Source organism: Scyliorhinus torazame, chromosome 5, assembly GCF_047496885.1.
Source record: "Scyliorhinus torazame isolate Kashiwa2021f chromosome 5, sScyTor2.1, whole genome shotgun sequence".
Classification (NCBI taxonomy): Eukaryota; Metazoa; Chordata; class Chondrichthyes; order Carcharhiniformes; family Scyliorhinidae; genus Scyliorhinus; species Scyliorhinus torazame.
This window is the reverse complement of record NC_092711.1, coordinates 171,701,933-171,718,375: the sequence shown is the minus strand read 5'-3', so window position 1 is coordinate 171,718,375 and position 16,443 is coordinate 171,701,933. Positions and strand designations below refer to the sequence as shown.

The window sequence follows — 16,443 nt, the reverse complement described above, 5'->3', positions numbered from 1 at the left end:
GGTTTAGTTTGCTGACCACAGGTGGAGCAGCTGAGAAAGGTGAGGGGGGCGATTTATGAAGATGGGGAGAAGGCCAGTAGAATGCTCGCACAGCGGCTTAGGAAGAGGGAGGCAGCTAGGGAGATAGGGAAAGTAAAGGACGGAGATGGGAACCTGGTTGGTGATTCGGTCGGGGTGAATAAGGTGTTCAGAGATTTTTACAGCAGGCTGTACAGGTCGGAAACCCCTGCGGGGCCGGAGGGGATGAGGCACTTCTTGGAGGGGCTGAATTTCCCAATGTTGGACGTGGAGCGGGTAGAAGGGCTGGGGGCCCCAATTGGGCTGGAAGAGATAGTGGACGGCTTGAAGGCCATGCAGGCGGGTAAGGCCCCGGGTCCGGACGGGTACCCAGTAAAGTTCTATAAAAAGTTCTCGGGGATATTGGGGCCAGTGTTGTTGCGGATGTTCAATGAGGCAAGGGAGAGAGGGGTGCTGCGCCCGACGATGTCACAGGCAATGATTTCGCTGATTCTTAAGCGGGACAAGAACCCGGAGTTGTGTGGGTCCTACAGGCTGATCTCCCTGCTGAATGTGGATGCCAAGTTGCTGGCCAAAATCTTGTTCTCCAGGATTGAGGATTGTGATCCGGACATTATTGGGGAGGACCAGAAGGTTAAGGATAGGCAGTTGATGGCCAATGTAAGAAGGCTGTTAAATGTGATCATGATGTCCCCGGAAGGTAGGGAGATTGAGGTAGTGATCGCAATGGATGCAGAAAAGGCTTTTGATGGGGTAGAATGGGATTATCTGTGGGAGGTACTGGGACAGTTTGGATTTGGGCGGGGCTTTATTGACTGGTTCAGGTTACTGTATCAGGCTCCTGTGGCAAGTGTGTGGATGAACAGACAACTTCGGACTATTTTGGACTGCACCAGGGGACGAGAAAGGGATGCCCCGTCTCCCCACTGCTGTTTTTGCTGGCTATAGAGCCACTGGCAATTGCTCTGAGAGCTTCAAGGAGCTGGACTGGTTGGGGGTGGGGTGGAGCACAGGGTTTCGCTCTATGCGGATGATCTGCTTCTGAACGTTTTGGACCCAGTAGAGGGGATGGAGGAAATCATGAAGATTTTTGGGGAATTCGGCCGGTTTTCGGGGTATAAGCTAAACATGGATAAGAGTGAGATGTTTGTGGTTCAGGCGAGGGGACAGGAGGGGCGACTGGGGAGCTGCCGATCAGGTCGGTAGGGAGTCGTTTTAGGTACCTGGCATCCAAGTGGCACGGGAATGGGACCGGCTGCATAACTTGAATCTGGCCCGGCTAGTGGACCAAATGAATGACGATTTTCGGAGATGGGACGCGCTCCCGTTGTCTCTGGCCGGGAGGGTGCAATAGGTGAAAATGACGGTCCTCCCGAGGTTCCTATTTATATTTCAATGTCTCCCCAATTTTATTCCGCGTTCCTTTTTTAAGTGGGTCAACACGGTGATCACGGGCTTCGTCTGGGCGGGCAAGACCCCACGGCTAAGGAAGGTAACGCTCGAGCGGACCCAGGGAGAGGGCGGGTGGCGCTGTCAAATTTTAGCAATTATTACTGGGCAGCTAACATAGCCATGATCAGGAAGTGGGTGGTGGGGGAGGGGTCATTGTGGGTGCGTAAGGAGGCGACTTCTTGTAAGGGCACCAGTCTGGGGCGTTGGTAACTGAATCTCTGCCATTCCCGCTGGCACAGTACTCTTCCAGTCCAGTGGTGGTGGCGGCCCTGAGAGTTTGGGGCCAGCGGACGTGGCATGTGGGAGCAATGGGAGCATCGGTCTGGGCCCCAATTTGTGCTAACCACCGGTTTGCCCCGGGGAGTATGGATGGGGTGTTCCGGGTATGGCGGAGAGCGGGGATTGAGAGGATGGGGGATGTGTTCATAGAGGGGAGTTTCCCGAGTATGAGGGTGCTGGAGGAAAGGTTTGGGCTGGCGAGGGGAAACAAATTCAGGAATCTGCAGGTGTGGGACTTCCTTCGTAAACAGGTGTCAACCTACCCGCTCCTACCGCTGAGGGGGATTCAGGACAGGGTAATTTCCAGGGTGGGTAGGGGAGGGGAGCGTCTCAGACATCTATAAGGAGCTTATGGGGTCGGAGGAGATGCAGACCGACGAGCTGAAGCGTAAGTGGGAGGAGGAGCTGGGAGGTGAGATAGAGGATGGTTTATGGGCAGACGCGTTTAGAGTCAACACGTCTGCAACATGTGCCAGGCTCAGCCTGATACAATTTAAGGTTGTGCACCGGGCTCACATGACAGTGGCCCGGTTGATCAGATTCTTTTAGGTGGAGGACAGGTGCACCATGTCCACATGTTTTAGACATGTCCAAAGCTTCGGGGATTCTGGCAGGGGTTTGTGTACATCACGTCCACGGTGTTAAAAACAAGGGTGGCGCTAGGTCCAGAGGTGGTGATTCTCGGGGTGGCGGAAGTTCCGGGAATCCAGGAGGAGAGAGAGGCGGATGTTCTGACCTTTGCTTCCCTGGTAGCCCGGAGACGGATACTTTTGGCATGGGGGGACCCAGAGTCCCCGAAGTCGGAGACCTGGTTATCGGACGTGGCTAGCTTTCTCTGGATGGAGAAAATTTAGTTTGCCTTGAGAGGTTCACTATTCGGGTTCACCCGGAGGTGGCAACCGTTCGCGACTTCCTTGCGGAAAATTAATTGTCAGCAGACGGGGGTGGGGGGGGGGGGGGGGGGGGGGGGGGGGGGGAGAGTAGGTTAGGTTAGAGTCGGGGGTCAATAAGGGTGAGACCTGTACCAAAGGTAAACGGTTTTTGCACGATGTTTATGGTTTCATGTATCTTTTCTATTTTGTTGTTGTTTCTACATGCGCACGAACAGACTCAAAAACAGCTTCTTCCCCACTGTCACCAGACTCCTAAATGACCCTCTTATGGACTGACCTCATTAACACTACACCCTGTATGCTTCATCCGATGCCAGTGCTTATGTAGTTACATTGTATATGTTGTGTTGCCCTGTTATGTATTTTCTTTTATTCCCTTTTCTTCCCATGTATTCAATGATCTGTTGAGCTGCTCGCAGAAAAATACTTTTCACTGTACCTCGGTACATGTGACAATAAACAAATCCAATCCAATCCAAAATACCTCAATAAAATGTTTATTAAAAAATAAAATTAGGGCTGGACCGTTCAAGAGAGATGTTAGGAAGAACTTCTTCACTCAAAGAGTTGTAGAAGTTTGGAACTCTCTCCCACAAACTGCAGTTGAAGTTAGATCAGTTGTTTATTTTAAATGAGATAGATAGATTTTTGTAAATCAAAGAGGTTAAGGGCTATGGGCCAAATGCAGGTATATGGAGTTAGGTCACAGATAAGCCATGATCTCATTGAATAGCGGGACAGGCTCCAGGGGCTGAATGGCCTGCTCCAGTTCCTATGTTCCGAAAAGTTGTAAATCTCCATCCCACACACTCTCCCTCCATTCTCATTCTGCTGTTTTTAATATCAACCTCTCAATTTTCCTGAAGGTGCTGATTCAGGCTGTTTGACAGATCCATGCTCACTGCTTTATAATAATAATCTTTATTGTCACAAGTAGGCTTACATTAACATTGCAGTGAAGTTACTGTGAAAAATCCCGCATCGCCACATTCCGTCGCCTGTTCGTGTACACAGAGGGAAAATTCAGAATGTCCAAATCACTGAGGGACTGGTTTAGCACAGGGCTAAAAAGCTGGCTTGTAAAACAACAAGGCCAGCAGTGCGGGTTCAATTCCCGTACCAGCCTCTCCGAACAGGTGCTGGAATGTGACGACTAGGGACTTTTCACAGTAACTTCATTTGAAGCCTACTTGTGACAATAAGTGATTTTCATTTCATTTTTCATTTCACCGAACAGCAAGTCTTTGGAGACTTGTGGGAGGAAACTGGAGCACCCGGAGGAAACCAACGCAGACACGGGGAGAACGTGCAGACTCTGCACAGACCGTGACCCAAGCCGGGAATCAAACCTGGGACCTTGGAGCTGTGAAGCAACAGTGCTGATCACTGTGCTATCATGTGTTTCAACAGAATAAATAGGAGCTGCATTTGGCCCATCAAGCCTGCTCAACCATTCGATAGATAATTGGCCCCTCTACCTCAGCACCATTTTCCCTGTGTTGCAACCCTACAGGAGACCAAGGAATCTGCAACCTCAGATTCCCTCAGGCCTCACCCGAGTACCACCTACCTGGATGAGGCGGGCAGAGCTACACCCTTAACCCAGGGGCCTTTGTGACAAAAACACTTCAGCCCAAGTGTGGGTCATGGACAGGAGACCCTTCAGGCGACCGCCGGGCCAAGCACATCGGAACCACCCAGGGGTTCAGTCCAAAAACCTGGTCCCACCGTCTGTGCGGCGTCTGCACGTTCTCCCCGTGTCAAGCTGAGGGAGCAAAGGATGTCAATGTCTTTCAGAGAGAGAGAGAAAGATCTGGGCCAAGCTTTCCAGAGTCTGCGCCCTCCCTGGATTCACTTCCTTTCCCTTCAGTTGCTGCAAGTGACCAATTGAAAGTCAGAATGAGAAAAGAAATGGAAAGGGGGAGAAAAGGAAGTGTTTTACTCCCAGATGTTTGAGACGGGAGGAGGTTTCTGTCTGTGTGAAGCTCAAACTTCGTTCACACAAAGCCGGAGCTCTAATTGGCTGGGGGACCAGAGTCCTTCCGGTCCTCCAATACTTCCTATTGGTCCAAACGTCACCAGTAAGGTCAGGGGTGGGCGCTCCGCCCCACGGACGCGGCTTCCCTTCTTCCCCGCACATGCGCAGTCCCGGGCCGGGGAGGGGAAGGTCACGGATTGGGTTGGGTTGTCTCCCGTCAGATCCGCAGCACCGAGCAGTGAGTCCCGAGACTCTCAGCAGCTTGACCAGGCTGCACGGAAAGAGCTGAAGCGGCTCCCTGTCGGAAGGGAAGCCGCGCACCTCCCGCCAGACACCCACAAATGTCAATATTTTTATTACTTTTCTTTTCACCATTTTTCAAACAATGAAAGCAGCAGAAAAACTGGCGGGAAATGGGCCCAGAGAACAAGAGATATTGCCGCAGAAATACAACCAGACATTGGGAATTCATTCAGAACAGGATATCTGAGGGAGCACAGCCTCCAGGTGAAATGTCAGCAATTCAACAACCAGTCACCATGTTCACATAGTGAGTGGGGAAAGAGGGTTAGATTCTATAAAAACAGGAGGATAACAATGCAGCTCACACACCCCAAAGTATTGGGGAACTGACTAACAACATAGTCAACTTGAAATCGATCTGTCCTGTGTCTTGTATTTTTGTGCGCCCTTTCTTTTAATTTTAAGCTGTCCCTAACCTCTTATTCGCCCGTGGCTGTTTTTATTTGTGAAGCGGAGCCTTTTCCTCTCGGGGATATACTTGCTCTCTATCTCGTTAAATGTTTCTTTAAATATTCTCCACTGATCTTCAGTTGTTTGACCCAGTAACCGATCTCCCCAGTTTACCGTGGACAGTCTCTGTCTCATCCCGTTAAAGTCAGCCTTACCCAATTCTAAAATTCTACTGTCTGTAACGTGCTTTTCACTTTCAAACACTACAGTGAATTCAATCATGTTGTGATCACTATTTGATAAATGTTTGCGCAGTTAGGCTACCAACTAAATTAGGGTTATTACTCATAATTAAATCTTTTTTCAAATATATTTAGAGTAACCCAATTCTTTTTTGCCCAATTAAGGGGCAATTTAGCGTGGCCAATTGACCTACCCTGCACATCTTTTTAGGTTGTGGGGGTGAGACCCAGACAGACAGGGGGAGAATGTGCAAAGGCTTTTATACTCTTAGCTCAGATTCTCTGCCCCTCCGAGTCCCGTCCCTGGAGACTAGGCTGTGAATCCCGAGGTACGGTTGTTATACTTACTGCTCCAATACTCCATTCCTTCCTGGAGACTAGGTATGGGGGAATGAGAGAGGAAAGAATGTTATGCAGAAACTAGAAATGTTTATTCTGAATTGTTATCCGATACTGAGTTGACTTTGTAAACTCCTCCTGCAGGATATTACAAGAGGAGGAATTACACACAGAAGACTCAAACGTCACGTCGCGATCTGAAAGAGCCACTTGATTCGTTAGCATCTGAATATCATCGGCCTTTGAATCCAGAAGAATTAATGTATACCCAATCTGTCGGCATCAAAACATTTAAACCATCAGTGTGGCTGGAAAAGCACCGAGACACACAGACCCAAGTGAGAGTGTTCCAGAGCACTGACTGTGGAAAGAGCTTTAACCAGTTACACAGCCAGAAAAAAAACACACCATTCACAGTGGGGAGAGACCGTACACGTGTTCTGTGTGTGGACGAGGCTTCAACTGGTTGTCCGACCTGGAGAAACACTAGGAGACCCAAAACATGGAGAAACCGTGGAAATGTGGAGACTGTGGGAAGGGATTCAGAGTCCCATCTGCACTGGAAACTCATCGACGCAGTCACACTGGGCAGAGGCCCTTCACCTGCTCTGTGTGTGGGAAGGGATTCAGTCAGTTATCCCACCAGCAGTCACACCAGCGAGTTCACACTGGGGAGAGGCCGTTGAACGGCCCTCAGTATGGGAAGGGATTCAGTCTGTTATCCACCCTGCGGATACACCAGCGAGTTCACACTGGGAAGAAGCTGTTCATCTGCTTACAGTGTGGGAAGAGATTTAGACAGTTATCCAGCCTGAAGTTACACCAGCGAGTTCACACTGGGGAGAGGCCATTCACCTGCTCTCAGTGTGGGAAGGGATTCAGTCAGTTGTCCACGCTGCGGATACATCAGCGAGTTCACACTGGGGAGAGGCCATTCACCTGCTCTCAGTGTGGGAAAAGATTTAAACATTTATCCAGCCTGAAGAAACACCAGCGAGTTCACACTGGGGAGAGGCCGTTCACCTGCTCTCAGTGTGGGAAGGGATTCAGATATTCATCCAACCTGCGGAAACACCAGCGAGTTCACACTGGGGAGAAGCTATTCACATGCTCTCAGTGTGGGAAAGGATTCAATCGGTTAACCCACCTACGGACACACCAGCAAGTTCACACTGGGGAGAGGCCGTTCACCTGTTCGCAGTGTGGGATGCGATTCATTCACTTATCTAGTCTGAAGACACACCAGCGAGATCACACTGGTGAGAGGCCATTCACTTGCTCTGTGTGTGAGAAAGGATTCACTCGGTTATCTAACCTGAAGACACACCAGCGGGTTCACACTGGGGAGAAGCCATTCGCCTGCTCTGTGTGTGAGAAAGGATTCACTCGGTTATCTAACCTGCAGTCACACCAGCGGATTCACACTGGGGAGAGGCCGTTCACCTGCTCTGTGTGTGAGAAAGGATTCACTCGGTTATCTAACCTGAAGACACATCAGCGAGTTCACACTGGGGAGAAGCCGTTCACCTGCTCTCAGTGTGGGACGCGATTCACTCACTTATCTAGTCTGAAGACGCACCAGCACGATCACACAGTGGAGAGGCCATTCATCTGCTCTGTGTGTGGGAAAGGATTCACTCGGTTATCTGACCTGAAGACACACCAGCGGGTTCATACTGGGGAGAAGCCATTCACCTGCTCTCAGTGTGGGATGCGATTCACTCGCTTATCTAGTCTTAAGACACACCAGCGAGATCACACTGGGGAGAGACCATTCACCTGCTCTGTGTGTGAGAAAGGATTCACTCGCTTATCTATTCTGAAGAGACACCAGCGGGTTCACACTGGGGAGAAGCCGTTCACCTGCTCTCAGTGTGGGAAGGGATTCAGTGATTCATCCAACCTGCAGACACACCAGCGAATTCACACTGGGGAGAGGCCATTCACCTGCTCTCGGTGTGGGAAGGGATTCACTCAGTCATCCAACCTGCAGAGTCACCAGCGAGTTCACACTGGGTAGAGGCCATTCACCTGTGGGAAGGGAAAGCATGATTCATTGCATCTGCTGAGACACCAATAAGTTGACCAGTGATTACAGGAGTTGGATTCTGCTGTTATTGTTGCTACTCTCAATTACACCCAGAACAGCATTTTGTTCATTCTGACAGTTGGTCAATGGGGAGGGTCGGAGGGTTTCTTTCTGCTGGACTGGCTGGTCTCACGACTTTGCCTCCAGTGGGCTGATGCTCTTTGTCTTGTTGCGAATACCTGGTTTCAAATTTCACAAGGATCACAGAGTAAAAGGATGTTTCGCAAGTGAGAAGATATTCAGTTTGCATTTCTGTTTGGATCCCCCAAAATCATGCCACATTGCCATGAAGATGGGCCGTGATGGTTACATGGTTTTTTTTCTCGTTTAATTTATCTGGGTGTTGCTCACAGAAGAACGCCATCAGGGTATGAGGGGCAAGTTGTCGGAGGTGGACTGGGAAACTGATGGGAGACGTAGAATAGCTAATATTTAAGGAATGATTACATATTTACCAGGGGCTCTCTCTCTATTGAGATTTTTGTGGTATACAAAAGAAGGATCAGTGTGTACATACAGACACGGTTGTTCTTTCTCTCGCATTATTCACAGTGGTGGTTGTGGTTTCCTGTTTTTCGTTCCCCACTGTTTATTTTTGTTCCGGTTGTTGCCCCGCCCCCCCCTTGTTTCTCATGCTTCTTTTGTTGGGCGTGGTTGGGTTCCATGTCTCCCTGTCCCCTCTCATTCCCTATCCCACCCCCCCCCCCTTCCTTACTGTGTCATGACTGCCTTCTCCTGTTCTTTGTCTTCTAAGCTGTTGGCTACAAACAGGTCTTGGAACAACCGAGTGAATGTCTCCCACGTTTTGTGGAATCCCTCTTCCGACCTCGGATGGCAAACTTTTGCTTGACTCTTCCGAATTTTATTAACTATTACTGGGCGGCCAACATATCGATGGTTAGTGTTGAAGTCAGATTTAGAAAGAAGATTTTAGATAAAGGTACCCTGGCTTAGATGCCTGGACAAGAGGCAATTTGTAGGAATAGATAGTGTATAACATGCTTGTGATTTTATAACCGAAGAATTACTAATATCAGAAAGGACACAAAATGGCTGTTAGCTGAGCTAGGCACATTGCTGAACAATCATTAGCTGGGTTACTTGCAAACTGGTACAAATAACATCATTTAATTACAGACAGCAGAGTTAGTCAGGGAAGCAGGAATGATTGATATCAAGGAATTGAATGTGAAACATACATGGGGGTTTTTAGGGAGGATTTTACCAGCACTGATAACAGCTCCACAGGACAAAGAGCAGAATGTATCCTCACCAGCTCAAGGTCTCCAGGTGCAGGCAGGAGACATAACTTTAAGTTGGTTTTGAGTGACTTCTTCATGAAGTTAGGGGTTGGTAAGACACCAACCCACTTTACATAATGTCAAATTTAATTGGATATATATCTAATGTATGTAATCTATAATCAGTATTATTGGACAAGGTCCGGCCGGAATGGGCTGTGTAGCTGTTTTGAAAAATATAAGAATGGATGTTTTCCTTTGTTCAGTGGAGAGATGGTCTGGGACTGTAACAGACGCCATCTCCCCGCCGGCGAAATGAACCGTTTGGTGCGAGAACCAGTAACCCTGGGCGTTGAGTGATTTCTTTGAGATTCTCTCCCGCTAACAGTTAGGAAGTGGGTAGTGGGGGAGGGGGTCGGTGTGGGAACGAGTGGAGGCAACATCTTGTAAGGGTACGAGTTTGGAGGCTTTACTAACGGCGCCTCTGCCATTCTCGCCGGCTTGGTACTCCACAAGCCCAGTGGTAGTGGCAGCCCTGAGAGTGTGGGGGCAATGGAGGCGGCACATGAGACTGGAGGGGTCACCGACCTGTGACGATCACTGTTTTATTCCGGGAGGATTGGTCGGGGGCTTTAGGAGATGGCAGCGGGCAGGGATCGAGGGATTTGGTAATCTCTTCATTGAGGAGGGTTTCCGAGCCTGGAGACACGAAAGGAGGAGTTTGAGTTGCCGGGTGGGAACGGGTTTCACTCCCTGCAGGTTTTGGACTTTGTCCAGAGACAGGTCCCAAGTTTTCCCCGCCTCCCCCTAAGGGGACGACAGGATATGGTGATGTCAAAAACAGGGGTTAGAGAGGGTAGGGTCTCGGAAATATACAAGGAATTGATGGAGTGGGAAGGGGTCCCAAATGGGGAGGCAAAGAGGAAGTGGGAGGAAAAGTTGGGAGGGGTGTTGGAAGTCGGACTATGGGAAAAGGCCTTGATGAGAGTCAATTCATCCTCGTTGTGTGCCAGGCTTAGCCTGATCCAGTTCAAGGTGGTTCATGGGGCTCATATGACTGTGACCCGGATGAGTAGGTTTTTGAGGAAGTGGAGGATAGGTGCGGGCGGTTTGGGGGTAACCCGGCGAACCACGTACACATGTTCTGGGCATGTCCGAAGTTGAGGGGATTCTGGCAGGGATTTGTGGACGTCATGTCAGAGGTCCTGGAAGGGAGGGTGACTCCGAGTCCAGAAATGGCAATATTTGGGGTATCGGAAGATCCGGGGGGGGAGGGGGAGGTGAGGAGAAGCCGACGTTTTGGCCTTTGCCTCCCTGGTGGCTCAGAGACAGGTTTTGTTGGGATGGAAGGATTCAGAGCCTCCAATGTCAGTGACATGGCACGGTTTCGCAGGCTGGAAAAGATTAAGTTCGCCTTGAAAGGTTCAATTCAGGGGTTCGCTCGGAGGTGGCAACTGTTCATCGATTTCTTCAAGGAAAACTGTCCGTCAGCAGTAAGAGAGGGGGGCGGGGGGGAATGGGAGGCACAGCAGTGTAAAATAAGGATGGGGAATCTAATATACGGGTAGTTAGGAGCTCGGGCGGAGAGGGCAGTTGGGTATTTTATGGTGATGTTGTTGCGTGTGTCGGTCCGCTCGCTTGTTTAGAATGTTAAATTGTTAAACTGTGAAAATTACAAATGCTTCAATAAAATGTTTTCTAAAAAAAAAAGGAAGAGGAACCTGGGCAGTACATTCATTTTGATCGTCTGCACCCTCCCCGCCAAGGTGAGTGGGAGTGTGTCCCATCTCTGCAGGTCCTGTTATACTTCCTCCACCAGGCTGGTCAGGCTCCACTTGTGGATCCCTGTCTTGTGATGAGCGATTTGGATCCCCAGGTAGTGGAATTTGTGCCGGACCTGTTTAAAAGGTAAACCTTCCAGCTCTGCTCCTCTCCCTTATGGGTTCACCGGGAAGATCCCGCTTTTGCTCAGGTTAAGTTTGTCACCCAAATAGGTTCCAAACTCTTTCAAAAGCCCCATAATTCATTCCATGCGGTTTGCAGGTCCGAGATGTAGAGGAGGCCATCTGCATAGAGCAAAGCTCTGTGTCTCCTCTCCGGATCCCTTTCCAGTTCTTTGCCACCCTAAGCGCGATCTCGAGTGATTTGATCGCCAGGACGAACAGTAGCGGGGATAACAGTCATCCCTGCCTTGTGCCTCTGTGCGGCTGGAAGTATTTAGAGCTGGTGGGGGGGGTTAAACGGGGGTTTCATCCAGGCAGTGAACCCTGTTCCAAGCCCGAACCGCTCCAGTACCTCTATGAGGTACTTCCGCTCAACTCTATCAAAGGTCTTTTCTCTGTCCAGGGAGAAGATCACCTCAGGTTTTCTCTCCACGGATGGGGTCATGATCACGTTCAGCAGGCGCCTGATGTTCAGATTTTTAACCTCCTTATGTCCTCTTCACAACTTACTTTCCTGCCTATCTTTGTGTTATTGAAACATAGGAGCAGGAGTTGGCCATTCAGCCCGTCGAGCCTGCTCCACCATTCAATACGATCATGGCTGATCATCCACTTCAATGTCTTTTCCCCCACACTGTCCCCATATCCCTTTGTGTTATTGGGTCTCTGTTAGTCAGTCTCTGCTTTAAACACACTCAATGGCTGAGCTCCCACAGCTCTCTGGGGGAGAGAATTCCAAAGATTCACAACGTGTAGATCTCTGTAGATCAAACCAACATTCCATCATCTCTGCTCCTACCCCCCTCGTAGGAAGTGGCTTCCAGGTATTTCCCACTTTCTTCAAATGCAAACGAGTCAGAGAGCACAGAAAGAGGCCATCCCGCCCATTGTTCCCATGCTAGCTCTTTGAGTGAGGTATCTAATTAGTCCCATCGCCCGGCAAGTTTCTTTTCCCACAGAATCTGTCCAGTTCCCTTTTGAAAGTTACAGTTGAATTTACTTCCTGCACCTTTGTCAGGCAGTGAATCCCAACAGCTCGTTCGGTTTTAAATCTAATTATTTCATGATATACTGTGTTTGGATTTTCACACTGTATTTGAAATGGAGAGAAAATCAAGCCTCAGTCTTTATGAGTGATCTTCATGTATGGGCAGAGTGTGATATACCCAAGTTTTCAGTGCCAAGGTGCCATCCGGCAGTGCCAAGGTACCCATGTTCCCGGGGAAGGCCAGGGGTCCGCCCTGACCATTCAAGGGCTTCCAATGGCCGGGAGACCCCTCAGGTGCTGTGATGCCTGGTCCATGTCTGTGTAGACCAGTAACACTCGGCGCCCGCATGACCGCTTGCTGGGGAGCTAGTTAGATCACCGGGGGCTATTAGAGGGTCCTTCCGTTAATGGGATGGAGATTGGCCTTCATTGGAGCTCGACCTCGCCAACGGGAGTGGGCCGGTTAGATCGGAAAGCGATTAGCGCTTGGCGTGGTTACCAATTCCGGACTCTCCAGCGGTCTAACCGGCTCGCCTGGCTCAATATGGCCATTAGATCATGGCTTGAGTTTTATTTGCTGCAAAAATGTAAATACTTAATTGCTGTGTATGTAAAGAATGTGCAATGAGGATAAATGTACTGGCAAGAGAGACCTTCAACCTCTGATTAGCGTCAACATTTGAAACTATGAATAAGGGATTGTATAGAATCAGATAAAGGGATAGTATGAAACAGTTCTATTGTATTCCTGTCTGAGATAGAGAAGGTGGTGTCAGGAATTGGAGATCCAATTAAATTAATCCAGTGACCAAATTGACCAATTGTCATGTTACAACAGGCCCAACTCTGACGTGAGGTAATGGTCACTTTGGGGATAAAAGTAGAGGTTCCGAAGGTCTTCCTTGCTGGCCAAGTACTGAAGATTCCCGCGGCCGAGTTCCAAGGAAATTACTGTCAAAGAAGGAGCCAGACTCCCGAGGCTGAATTCCACAAGAATTACTCTCAAAGAAGGAGCCAGAGAGGGTTACCCTTCTACAGATTGATCACCCACATGAAGTTGTAAAAGTCAATGGGCTGGATTCTCCGATCACCGCGATTGGCCGGAGAATCCACTTTTACGGCAGAAGTGGCGGCATTTTTGCGATTCTCCGCCCACTCAAAAACAGCGAACTCGAAGAGGTCACCTGAGACCCTCCCCAGATACTCCGCCCCCGATGGGCCGAGTCCCCGACTGCGTCACTCGCCTGTGCTCACACCATTAGGGGACCTCGCGTGGCAGCGGCGGACTGAGTCCAGCGTCGCCACAGTCACGGGGGGAGAGGGAACTGTTCTGCTGCCATGGGGGGCTTCAGCGGGGGACTGGTGGGGGTGGCGAGGCTGGTTACAGGGGGGCAGTGTTTGGCAGGCCGGGTCCGCTCGTGGCGGGCGCCATGTTGCGCGGCATGCACATGCGGAGCCAATGACCCGGCAATTCTGCGACCGTTCATCAGGTAAAGCCGGGCTTTACGCTGCGTGACTACAAGCCCCCCACCGGGCGGAGGATCAGCGGTGTGGACTTGGCCGCAGGATCGAAAAATCCAGCCCAGTGTCTTAAAGTTGTTCAGTAAACTTTTCATCTCATAAACCTCTTTTGAAATTTACTATCCAGAGAATTCTGCCTTTGCCTTAATTGGTTAAAGTCTTGTCTGGACCAAAGTGAATTTATGAAATGGTAAGTTGGGGGTGGCTGAAATCAATTAAGTTCCAGATAACAAGATCTTTTAACATAAATCTTCAATTTAAAAACCTGCATTTCTACAGCACCTTTCACAACCACAGGACGTCCCAAAGTGCTTTACAGCCAATGAAGTACTTTTGAAGTGTAGTCACTGTTGTAATGTAGGAAACACAGCAGCCATTTTACACACAGCAAGATCCCACACACAGCAATGTGATAATGAGCAGATGATCTGGTTTTAGTGATGTTGATTGAGGGATAAATATTGACCAGGACACTGGGGATAACTCCCCTGCTCTTCTTCAAAATAGTGGCTGTGGAACTTTTACACCCACCTGGGAGGGGCAGACAGGACCTCAGTTTAACATCTTATTTGAAAGTAGCTGTTCTGACAGTGCAGCACCCCCTCAGTGCTGGGACGAGGAATGTTGGATGTGATTTCTGTCCTCAGGTCCATGGAGTAGGATTTGAATCCACAACCTTCAGACTCCGAGGTGAGAGAGCTGCCCACTGAGCCACGGCTGACACTATAGACAATACAAAATTAGAAAGGGGGATATCCGGTGGCGGCCACGGTGTGAGTGGTCGCACATTTGGTGGCTCCCGCCCGTGGTGGAATATTCTGACTTTTTCCCTTGTTAATGGGTGGATTTGTTGATTTATAAAGTTGCAGGAGGAGTGGAACAAAGAACAAAGAAATGTACAGCACAGGAACAGGCCCTTCGGCCCTCCTAGCCTGTGCCGACCATGCTGTCCGACTAAACTACAATCTTCTACACTTCCTGGGTCCGTATCCCTCTATTCCCATCCTATTCATGTATTTGTCAAGATGCCCCTTAAATGTCACGATCGTCCCTGCTTCCACCACCTCCTCCGGTAGCGAGTTCCAGGCACCCACTACCCTCTGTGTAAAAAAACTTGCCTCGTACATCTGCTCTAAACCTTGCCCCTCTCACCTTTAACCTATGCCCCCTAGTAATTGACCCCTCTACCCCGGGGAATAGCCTCTGACTATCAACTCTGTCTATGCCCCTCAGAATTTTGTAGACCTCTGTCAGGTCACCCCTCAACCTCCGTCGTTCCAGTGAGAACAAACCGAGTTCATTCAACCGCTCCTCATAGCTAATGCCCTCCATACCAGGCAACATTCTGGTAAATCTCTTCTGCACCCTCTCTAAAGCCTCCACATCCTTCTGGTAGTGTGCCAACCAGAATTGAACACTACACTCCAAGTGTGGCCTAACTAAGGTTCTATACAGCTGCAACATGACTTGCCAATTCTTATACTCAATGCCCCGGCCAATGAAGGCAAGCATGCCGTATGCCTTCTTGACTACCTTCTCCACCTGTGTTGCCCCTTTCAGTCACCTGTGGACCTGTACACCTAGATCTCTCTGACTTTCAATACTCTTAAGGGTTCTACCATTCACTGTATATTCCCTACCTGCATTAGACCTTCCAAAATGCATTACCTCACATTTGTCCGGATTAAACTCCATCTGCCATCTCTCCACCCAAGTCGCCAAACAATCTAAATCCTGCTGTATCCTCTGACAGTCCTCATCGCTATCCGCAATTCCACCAACCTTTGTGTCGTCTGCAAACTTACTAATCAGACCAGTTACATTTTCCTCCAAATCATTTATATATACTACAAACAGCAAAGGTCCCAGCACTGACCCCTGCGGAACACCACTGGTCACAGCCCTCCAATTAGAAAAGCATCCTTCCATTGCTACTCTCTGCCTTCTATGACCTAGCCAGTTCTGTATCCACCTTGCCAGCTCACCCCTGATCTCGTGTGACTTCACCTTTTGTACTAGTCTACCATGAGGGACCTTGTCAAAGGATTTATTGAAGTCCATATAGACAACATCCACTGCCCTACCTGCATCAATCACCTTTGTGACCTCCTCGAAAAACTCTTATCAAGTTAGTGAGACACGACCTCCCCTTCACAAAACCATGCTGCCTCTCACTAATACGTCCATTTGCTTCCAAATGGGAGTAGATCCTGTCTCGAAGAATTCTCTCCAGTAATTTCCCTACCACTGAAGTAAGGCTCACCGGCCTGTAGTTCCCTGGATTATCCTTGCTACCCTTCTTAAACAGAGGAACAACATTGGCTATTCTCCAGTCCTCCGGGACATCACCTGAAGACAGTGAGGATCCAAAGATTTATGTCAAGGCCTCAGCAAATTACTCTCCAGCCTCCTTCAGTATTCTGGGGTAGATCCCATCAGGCCCTGGGGACGTATCTACCTTAATATTTTTTATGACGCCCAACACCTCGTCTTTTTGGATCTCAATGTGATCCAGGCTATCTACACACCCTTCTCCAGACTCAACATCTACCAATTCCTTCTCTTTGGTGAATACTGATGCAAAGTATTCATTTAGTACCTCGCCCATTTCCTCTGGCTCCACACATAGATTCCCTTGCCTATCCTTCAGTGGGCCAACCCTTTCCCTGGCTACCCTCTTGCTTTTTATGTACGCATAAAAAGCCTTGGGATTTTCCTTAACCCTATTTGCCAATGACTTTTCGTGACCCCTTCTAGCCCTCCTGAC

General features: G+C 49.3%; 1 protein-coding gene across 2 annotated transcripts in view; it reads left to right on the top strand.

Annotated features, from left to right (window-relative positions):
* The window catches only part of LOC140420665 (uncharacterized), a 37,866-nt gene that overhangs the window by 6,770 nt on the left and 14,653 nt on the right, over positions 1-16,443 (top strand). The window contains exons 1-2 of one of the 2 annotated variants that reach the window (XM_072504663.1): positions 5,777-5,936; positions 6,039-10,926. In XM_072504663.1, the coding sequence (XP_072360764.1) occupies positions 6,397-7,914 (1,518 nt within the window). In that variant the 5' untranslated portion in view covers positions 5,777-5,936; positions 6,039-6,396 and the 3' untranslated portion in view covers positions 7,915-10,926. Of the gene's footprint in view, positions 1-5,776; positions 5,937-6,038; positions 10,927-16,443 lie in introns of those variants that run through there. The other variant, XM_072504664.1, reaches the window with a different exon arrangement.